General features: G+C 37.3%; 1 protein-coding gene across 2 annotated transcripts; it reads right to left on the bottom strand.

The window, feature by feature from the left end:
- Positions 1 to 292: 292 nt before the first annotated feature.
- Positions 293 to 7,334, bottom strand: LOC113092852 (gastrula zinc finger protein XlCGF57.1-like). 2 transcript variants are annotated; one of them, XM_026258620.1, is made up of 2 exons: positions 7,213 to 7,334; positions 293 to 1,953 (listed from the first exon to the last, which is right to left on the bottom strand). In XM_026258620.1, exon 2 carries the CDS (start codon positions 1,931 to 1,933, stop codon positions 668 to 670), a length of 1,266 nt encoding a protein of 421 aa, XP_026114405.1. In that variant the 5' UTR covers positions 1,934 to 1,953; positions 7,213 to 7,334; the 3' UTR covers positions 293 to 667. The 2 variants fall into 2 exon arrangements, with proteins under 2 accessions (XP_026114405.1, XP_026114404.1); XM_026258619.1 differs by lacking the exon at positions 7,213 to 7,334 and adding an exon at positions 4,013 to 4,235.
- Positions 7,335 to 10,662: the final 3,328 nt, after the last annotated feature.

Below are 10,662 nucleotides of genomic sequence, written 5' to 3'. Positions count from 1 at the left end.
TTCTCAGTGCGGATTTCCCTGGAGATCCGGGGCGTTTAGACTCCATGTGGGGAAAAATCAATGGTACAGCATTTGGTTTAAGCCTATTCTTATATCCATCAGCACCTGGAAGCTCTTTCAGTAGCTGCAGTCATAATATCACTTTTTTATCTTCTGAGTGGTCTATTCCATGTTGTCTACTTGTGCTCTGGTAAAAACACCAACAGGTAGCGGCATTAGCTCACCGAGTGCAACCATTTGACGTCATCAGAATAATGTTGCCCCCCATATTCAAAAATATTAATAAAACTGATTTAAGAAAAAATTACATATCTTTAATGGGAATTCCACTACATATTTTTAGTAAGGACAACAATTACTACATTATCATTAAGCTATACAAGTCTAAATACCCAGGGACCCTTTTATAGCAGTTTTAACGCAAGGCAGCAACATAACAAAAGGTGAAAATAACGAAGGGGTATGAATACTTTAGCAAAGCACTGTAGTTCATTCGTCATTTGAATGTTCAAAACAATTAAATCTAATTCATGCCTTTGGCTTCTTTACTCCCCTCATAATCACTGGAAATTAATAGGGAATTTAGCAATGTAACAATAATCAGCACATTACACAGGCGTTTCCTGTCTGTGAAATCAATTCAATCCAACATACAAAAACAGTTCTCTCATAAATGAATCCTCATGTGGCACTTAAGGGGTCTTTTGGATCTATAACTTTTTCCACAGTGGCCACACGTAAACGGCTTCTCTCCGGTGTGAACTCTCATGTGCCGGGTAAGGCTTCCTTTTCGGTTGAAACTTTTCCCACATTGTTGGCATGTGAAAGGTTTCTCTCCAGTGTGAATACTTATGTGATCTTTAAAGTGTCGTTTGTGACTGAACCTCTTTCCGCACTGAGGGCATATGTAGGCCGTCTCAACAGAGTGAATTCTCATGTGGTAATTTAAGGGTCCTTTTTGACTGTAAGTCTTTCCACATTGAGTGCACATGTGGGATTTCTCTTTAGAGTGAACACTCATGTGGGCTATAAAGTTTCCATGTTGGTCAAAACTCTTTCCACACTGTTGGCAGGTAAAATGCTTCTCTTTAGCGTGAATTACAATGTGTCTGTTAAAGCTTCCTTTTCGAGTGAAACACATTCCACATTGTTGGCAGGTGAAGATGCTCTCTCCAGAGTGAATTATCATGTGGGAAGTAAGGTTTCCTTTAAAGCAGAAACTTTTTCCACACTGTTGACAGGTGAAAGGCTTCTCTCCAGTGTGTACGCTCATGTGGACTTTAAGATTTCCAATTTGAGCGAAACTCTTTCCACACTGAAGGCATTTATGAGGCTTCTCTCCATTGTGTATTCTCATGTGTCTGCGAAGAGTTAATTTTTGAGCAAACATCGTTCCGCATTGAGAGCATGCGTAAGGTTTCTCTCCAGTGTGAGTTCTTGAGTGTCTGTTAAGGCTTTCTTTATGAGCAAAACTCTTTCCGCATTGAGAGCATGTGTAGGGTTTCTCTCCAGTGTGAATTCTCATGTGCTTTTTAAGGGTCCCCTTAAGAGGGAACCTGTTTCCACAGAGTTGGCAGATGAAAGGGCACTCTCCAGTATGAACTCTCATGTGAACTTTAAGGTTTCCTTTAAAATGGAAACACCTTCCACACTGAATGCACTTATAAGGCCTCTCTCCAGTGTGAATGATCATGTGTCTTTTAAGGCTTACAGTTTTAGATAAATGCTTTCCACAGTGTTGGCAGGTACGAGTCTTCTCCCCAGAGTTAACGCTCTTGCAGACCTTAAGCTTTTCATTTTGGTTGAAGTGCGTTTCAAACAGTTGGGAGGTGAAATCAGTTTTAATTTCAGCCTGGGAGCAACAAAACGTTTTTTCTTCTGATGTGAAATCACAATTTTTATATTGATCATCTCCTTCTGTTTCCATCAGCATTTCACTCTCCTTTTTCAGCACTATCAGGTCGAAGAAAAAAAGAGACATGCAAATTAAGACCATTTTAATGGCACAAGCCATTTAGACATTCGAAGCATCTTAATCGCCATGTGGCAATGTCAATAGTAACATTTAACTGAAAAATGACTGTAAAAAGTATGATTTAAAGTTACAGATTAAAGTTTTATAAAATGATACACTTCACAATTCAGCCTTTAAACCATTAAGGATGTCAAAAAAGTATATTTAAACAATTATAATCAATAAATTGTAAAATAATAAACATTTTACTGTTAAAATTTTTATAATACATTTTCTTCTCATGTATCCCCCAGTTCACATTTAATGCTTAGGGTGTCTGCAAGGTAAAACATGGGTCTGTAATACTATGTTCCTGAGAAACCATAGACTGCAGTTCTAGAACCGCATTTCTAGGACCCTATTTGCCATCTAGTCAATTCTATTCCAACAGAGAGGAGACCTGATTCAAACATCAAACAAACAGATGCAAAGACTAGATCTATGGAAACAATTCATTCTTTATCTTTCCATCTTATTTTTAATGTAAGAGCTAGCATGAACTTCTGAGTTCATTTAACTTATTGTCGGTGCAAAACACTTAATTGTGCTGATGGTTGTTACAAATTAGTATTTGCATACAAATAATTTTAAATTAACAGATTAATAGACACACAGATTTGTACCGTGAATGTTTCATCATTTACTGCACTTTGTTGTGTGCGTCACACAACGGTCGTGAATCGCTGTGCTGCGGCTTAAGAACTAAAATTTTACACAAAAACAACATTAAGTAAAATTCCTAGAAATGCTGGTCCTTAAAACTGCAGCCTCCAGATACAACAGCCATGTTGAAAATGAGCATCCATTATCTGCCAGCAGGTGGCGCTTTCAGAACGGCAGACCTATTACTGTTTTGCTGGTAATTACAGTAAATAAATGAACGTATGACCGGACGAGAAGCACAGCTCTGCATCGCGCCCATAGACTGTATAAAAACATGGACGTAGTGTCCGTGCATCACCCATAGATAAGCCAAAAGTGGGCGGACGCGGCCATCACCATTTTTGCAGTTTCCACGCCCACCTAGCGCTCAGGTAGACACGCCCCTTAATTATGCTGAACTTTAAAGCCTAAAATAATTTAAACAGAGGTGAAGTACAGAAGGCTGGTCTTATTTTATGTCACTATACCCAAGCATTCGAATGCATGAATATTTTAATGAAAACATGAGCTGATTGCAAATTAAAAAACAGATTAGCGTGATTGATATTCAAATGGTAAGCAATTGTTGGTTTGTTTACGGTTTGCATCTGTACAGACGGTTTCCTTTTTTTAAATGACGAAAATAGTTGACTGATACCTGCTGATGTAGACAGATATTTACTTACAAACAAGTACATACAGTTCACAATCACCTTTATTTCTTTTGGTTTAGCGTTCTGGCCGAGACACAGCTAACACAACAACTTTTGTCACCACTAGTTCTTTGACGTCAGCTTAGTGTGTCCTGGGATTAAAGGGGTCATGAATTGAGAATTAAAATAGTTGCCTTGATATTTTGGCAATTTTGCATAATATCTGCCAATGGTTTTCACTGGCTACTCGTGAATGTGTACGTTGGTGTACAAATCGGTTTAATGCCGCAAATTGACAATTTTAATTAGTTTTTATTTTAATTAATGCAGACATAATAGATTTTGTTTACCTGTGAACAGATTTAATCATGAACTTTTAGATATTTATGTTCATTTTGATACCCTTTTTGCCACAACCCTTTCAAATGATGGGCATACATTTGTTAACAGTGATGTAGAAAAATTACACAGGCTATAATCTCAGAATGAATAAAATAATTTTTGTTTAAAATAACAAAAACAAAACATTTTGCTACAAAATCTAATTTAAGATTTAACAGATTAGATTTTAGAGTTTACAGCTCAAACACGAGTAGCTTACAAGAGTTAAGTTACTTCTGTACCAATCTGTGTAATATACTTCTGCTGTACATTATCTGTCTGTAGAGCTGCACTGAGTTGAGCTTTGAGAATGAAAACGAACCTGTTTGTTCCTCAATATCTTCTTCATTGTTGACACTGAATGCTTCTTCAATCGGCAAGTCTTCACTCTCCTCTTTAATAAACGCCATCTTTATGATCGTGTCACTTCAGGAGTGACTTTACACTGAACGGTTTCTATGGATTTTAACGTAATCAAGTTCTTAAAACACAAACGTTCCTTCAGCCGAATCACGACACATGCAGAGAGCGCGTCGCAGACTATGACGTCATATCTACACACCACAATAAAAGTCCCGTTCACACGCTTCCCTCTTATCACAAAAGGGCATAGAAATTTACTATTTTTACCAGATAACTTAAAATAGGATCATATGTCATGAAAACAAACATGTTAAAAATGAGTTCGAGTTCATAATGTAGAATTAATGTGTATGAATTAAACCACAATGGAGTGGTTTTCCTGGACAGAGTTTAAAAGAAGCTAGGAGTAGACTTACAATTAACAATTAAAAAAGGCAATAAAAACAAACAAACGAACAAACAAAAATGTTATTGAACAATTTTTTTTTTTTGAAAGCAAGCAAAGTGCACAAACTGCACACATCATGTGTCCAATAATAGAAAAGGAATGCATAGAAATGTTGTAATTAACTCTTGGATGCTTGCAACCAGCTGTTGTTGTCAGTTTGCAGTATTTTATTTTTATTTTATTTTTTTACTATTATTATGTTTGTACATAAATCCATTAAGCAGCTGTTTTATAGAGAGAGAGAGAAAGAGAGAGTTATGTAGGCACCCTAAGAACATATGATCTTTTTTAACCTTTGGATCTTTAAAAAAAGGAAATTATATATATATATATATATATATATATATATATATATATATATATATATATATATATATATATATATATATATATATATATATATTTTTTTTTTTTTTATCACAAAAATATATTTATATTTCTATCTTATACATATTGGCCACAATTGTTTGTAGTCCTAGAAATGATTAGGAGTAAAATATCTGAAGATCTGCATTCTCACTCATTTACTTTTTTTTTCAGCACACCAGGGTGACTGTAGGAACATGAAATTATCCAGCCATGACTTCCTGTTTCACCGGAAATATAAATGTGGAACACAAAGGCCAAATTCCCTTTATCAACCATCACAATGAGAAAAAACTAAGAATATAGTTCTGATGTGCAGCAATGGATTGTTGTGCATCACATGAGGGGGATTTAGGCATATGGTTGTTGATTGACACTAATGTATTGTTGATCGTTTAATCTATTATTGACCTGTTTTCGGTATTTAATGTCTCTATATGTGTGTGTGTGTGTTTGTGTGTGTGTATTTGCCCTGGATGAAATTTCATGCATCAAACACAACCTACAACTTAATTTTCTAATGTGACTGATTCGAGCCTCGTTTGAACTGTTTAGTTTTCCATTTGATTTGTCTGCTAAGGCCATAGCTGGCAACTCTCACGCATTTGCGCTCTCACATGAAGCCACACATCAATTTTCCCACACACAGTAAAATCGCAAAGCAAAGAGGACACGGAGACAGACAGACGAGACAGAGCAGGATACATTATATGTCTGGGCTGATTAGGTGAGTTACATTTTTTTATTTTTTTGCCTTGAGAAAAATGAATGCCTATCTTGTTTAACCTACCTAATATTTATCCAAACGAGTCAATGTTGAATCGAATCACAAGCACTGCACTGAATTGAAAGCATAAAATTTCTGTCAAGCAATAAAAAAAGTAGCTTATCAGAAATTGTACCATGTAAACAATATAAACTATTGTTACTAAACCTAATACAATTCTGCTTAGTTACTAAAATGTTCGGATTTTTTTTTACATTTGATATTTAGGTAAAAGTATATTAAAAGTATCTAATTATCTACCATCTGACTAATTCAAAATTAATCTCAAAACATTAAATGCTAAATGGTGGTTATATATAGCCCTATCTAGCATTACAAAAAAAGTTGTCAGAAGGTCGTCTCGCAGTGACTAAAAGGTGCATGTATGACGGTCTTTGCAGCTAAATTATCCTTATAGGGTTTTGTTATCAATTTGGGACTAATGTTGGATGCTTAAGAAAAACTTATAGACTTGTCTGAACCATTACAAAACAGGGAAATTCATCTCTCAGAAGGTTCCATTGAACTTGGATGGAGGGCCTGGAGAAAGATGTAGATAGGTTCGCCCCAAGGGAACTGAGAGCGGACACCGCCGCCAACACGGGGGAACTGAAGAAGAGGGCCTGGCCCTCCATCTCTCCCCCTGATTCACCTCCGTTCCGCCTCCCTCCGTGATTTCTAACTTTGTAGTGTCTGGAATCCACTCCTTAAGGGAGGGGTTCTGTCACTGTCTTCTGTGAGTGTTGTGTTTGTTTGGTGCAATGTGCTCTCTCCTGTCTTTTTCTGACCCCGCCCACCTTGTCACCTCATTATTGTTTAGTTGATCCACCTGTGTTTCTCCCTTGCCTTCATTACCTTCACTCCGCACGCCTGTTTCACCCACTCACACACACACCCACACCCACAACTGTTGCCCATTGCCCTTGGCTATATATTCTTCTCTCTCACATCATGCCTTTGGGGAAATGAGAGCAGACACCACCACTGCTGCCACCTCGGGAGAACAGAGAGTGGACACCGCTGCCACCTCGAGGAGACTGTGAGCGGACGCCGCCGCCTGAGAGGGTAGTGGCGCCTCATGGGAATGGTGAGCGGACACCGCCGCCTCGGGGGCATTGTGAGTGGGGCATCGTTTTGACCTCCCCAGAAACAACAGTTGTCCCTAAAGGAATGGCAAGTGTCCAACTCCTAAATAATGGGTGGATTACTAGTGAAGTACAAACCCAATTGCAAAAATGTTGGGACACTGTACAAATTGTAAGTAAAAAAGGAATGGAATAATTGACAAATCTCATAAACTTATATCTTATTCACAATAGAATACAGATAACATATCAAATGTTGAAAGTGAGACATTTTGAAATCCATGCCAAATATTGGCTCATTTTGGATTTCATGAGAGCTACACATTTCAAAAAAGTTGGGACAGGTAGCAATAAGAGGCCGGAACAGCCAGGGACCAACTGGCAACATGATTGGGTATAAAAAAAGCCTCTGAGAGGCTTAATTAATAGTCAATTAATAGTGTTTTCACTATACTTTGGATATTAATATCCTTTTGCAGATTTACAGCACTGACCTGCTATACATGCCTAGGTATGAAAATCCAGTGTGCTTGGGCCTGAAATGTGGGATGAGGGAGTGGAAGGCTTCAAGGGAGAAAGTCTGCAGCTGTGGAGACAGCTGTCTCACATCCTTCAGTAAGGACGTCTTTTTGACAATGCTTTCCAGTTTTATTGCTACCATTGAGCCTGCAAAGACCAAGATATGTAGACAGACAGACAGATAGACAGACAGATTTTTGTTTTCAATGGACACACATGAGATTATCCTGCATAGGAATTATAGAGCATGCATAATTCTACATACTGTGTACTGTACCTGGTTCCAGAAGATGCGCAAATCACGTTAATTTTCAGCGTTTATTGGCGCATCTTCTCTGTTAACAACGGCTCTGTGTAGTAACAGCTGCTCTATGTGAAATCATGCACCTGATGGAATTAACCGCTGATTAGAAAACCGACTTTACTGACGAGATGCGCATAACGATCGGCCGATCGTGATCGGAGCACCCCTAGAATTTATCAATGCCACTAAACTGAAAAAAGGAGGAGGGGAGGGGGATGTCATTCAAACTACCAGATACACAAAAATGAAAATTAAAAAAAGTTGGTCTATGTTGGTTTTAAATTATCTCACTTTTGGTGGGGGTGACAAGTTTGAGATGTCGTGAGGGGGTGGAAGTTTGCATCCTGAAAGTCGTTTGAGTCCCCACACTGACCATCTTGGGCTTTAGGTTCACCTGCACAGCTGTGGCAGAGGCAGTAAACATACCCACACATATGACAATAATGGCAAATCTAAGAGGTTATGTTTTGGTGTAGGCTATGTTTTAATTTCATCAACATGTATGGAAATGTCCTGCATGCATAGAATTTGGCAACATATGTTTTAGACAGCATATCAACCTCTCAAACATTGAATCATCAGCGAATAACTTTACATCTGAGGCATTTAAAGACTCCGTTTGTCCATTATTTATTTCTAAAGATACACGACAATGTATAAAGGGCTCCATTACCTTCTATGTTACATTATGGCCCCGTAGAAACAGTTTTTGTAAAAAAAGGGTATAACTACTCATAACCACTCGACTCTCTGTCGCACAGTAGAGAAATTACCGTACAGACAGGAGGAGAAGCTCTCAGGCAATTGGGGAGACATCAAGAGAGAAGCCCATATAGATATAGAGTCTATAAAAGCAACGGGACAAAATATTTCAACAACGTTTTTGGGGAATTGGAAATAATTCAGTATGTGGCAAGTGAATACATATGAAGTAGTTTTTATCCACAAACTTTAATAATTTATCTACTTCATTAAATAATGAAGTATGGGTAACGGCCGGTATATTGACGGGGAATGGAGAAATTATCAGGAAATTATACAGGCAGTGTAAGAAAAATCTCAATGTCAATCGCGGTTAACGTTCCTTTTTTAAAATTATTTACAGATCTACGCTTGAAGATGAATGTTATCACTTTCATCCTGGTCGGAAGCTATCTACAAAATGTCATAGCCTACATAACGTGAAATAAAGAAAAAAGTTTTTTGTTGAAGTGTTTTTGACCATGATTTATTAGCCAAAACTGCATGGTGTAACACCTAGCTCACAATTATTTGAATATTAGCCTATGGGCAAATGTTTAATGTGAAGAGATGAAATCATGTAGAACAATAAGCAATTTTAAGAGACTATAAATGAACAGCCTATATTGAATCGATACGAAAATGACTCGAGGGGATATTGTATACTGACAGTATGGTTCCTGGGATTATATATGTCTGTTTTGGATGGGTTACTATTTAGTTTGATGTAGATAGAAGGAAACAATGCATGTATGAAACAATGTTTATGCATGTATGTGTGCATGTGCTATTTGAATCACTTTTAATAATTTTGGATGATTGTACATGTTCTTTGTTATCTGTTATATATATATATATATATATATATATATATATATATTTATTTATTTATTTATTTATTATGTGTGTGTGTTCAAAATAATCTAACTAAAATGATTAAAGTACTGCAGAAAGGCAAACGATTGTCTCTGTACTTGTACTCTACACATTGACAATAAAGATAAATGTAATCTAAAGGTGTCAATATTCACTGTGAAGGCTACTGACTGAATATGTATCATTACGAAGTTCTAAAATATAGGTAATAAAACCACATGACATTTCTGTCAAAGTATATCTACTTGAAGTGTCTACTGTGTGTTTTGATAATAAATATTCAATCATTTTGTTAATAAATATTTATTTATTGAGACACAAAGACAATTAAAAAAAATTAACACTTTCTTTTTAAAGGTCCCCTTCTTCGTGATTCCATGTTTTAAACTTTAGTTAGTGTGTAATGTTGTTGTTAGAGTATAAATAATATCTGTAAAATTCTAAAGCTCAAATTTCAATGCCAAGCGAGATATTTGATTTAACAGAATTCGCCTACAAAAAACGACCCGTTTGGACTATAGCCCTCTAGTTCCTACAGTAATGACATCACTAAAACAGTTTTTTTGACTAACCACCGCCCACATGAATTCACAAACAGGGGGCATGGCCTTGTTGCGCTCCGACGGAGAAGAAGGAAGAGCTGTTTGTTTTTGTCGCCATGTTTTTGAAACGCTGTTTTTTTTCATCTCTGAGTCCAATCATCTTTGTTTGGGCTTCCCAGGAAAGCTGTACTTTGAGATAAATGGTTACAATTTATGTTTAACTCGGTTCCCGAAAATTATAATGCACATGTAAAACTATGTGCAGCTCATTTTGCTGAGGACAGCTTGCTGAGGACAACTTTCTCAATCTCAATCAGTTTAATGCCGGATTTGCACAAAGATTATTCTTGAAAGATGGAGCAGTTCCCTCTTTGTCTGGAGAAGGCGTTGTTTATGGACCACAACTGGTAAGTGAATTTTATTATTTAAGTTGGTGCGTTTAACAGTTTCTGTAACTTATTACACAAAGGGCAACGCTGTTTAGCTTTGTTAACTAGATGTTAGGGCTGTGCCGTCAGTAAAAACGCTCCTGTGACTATAAATACATCTCCAGCACGTTCGTTCTAGTCCGATCACGTTACCAGGAGGGCAGCCTGCTCTCAGCTGCTGTCGAATCACTACACAGGAACCGCTGGCCCAATCAGAACTCGTCACGTATTTCTGAAGGAGAGGCTTCATAGAACAAGGAAGACATCAGCCCGTTTTTATGACAGTGAAAACAGCGGTATACAGATAGGTGAATTGTGTGTAAAATACTGTGTTTTTTTACACGCGAAACATGAACACATGTTATATTGCACTTTGTAAACACAATCAAAGCTTCAAAAAAGCGCGTAAAACGGGACCTTTAAATCCTGATCCTCTCTCTAGCTACATTCGTCGTGGGGAAGAAAAGTGAGAGGCCATGAGGTGGATGGCTAGGGTGACACATGAATGGCACGGAGGGGAGAAAGAAGGGTGGG

Source organism: Carassius auratus, unplaced genomic scaffold, assembly GCF_003368295.1.
Source record: "Carassius auratus strain Wakin unplaced genomic scaffold, ASM336829v1 scaf_tig00214720, whole genome shotgun sequence".
Classification (NCBI taxonomy): domain Eukaryota; kingdom Metazoa; phylum Chordata; class Actinopteri; order Cypriniformes; family Cyprinidae; genus Carassius; species Carassius auratus.
Note: the sequence above shows the minus strand (reverse complement) of the source record. Positions and strands in the feature narration are given on the sequence as shown.

Excerpts from the sequence above, each read along its gene's own strand:
- LOC113092852 (XM_026258619.1), bottom strand. The coding sequence starts at position 4,100 with ATGGCGTTTATTAAAGAGGAGAGTGAAGACTTGCCGATTGAAGAAGCA. Across the intron at positions 1,954-4,012 it reads AGATATTGAGGAACAAACAG|TGCTGAAAAAGGAGAGTGAA; the intron begins GTTCGTTTTCAT and ends TCGACCTGATAG.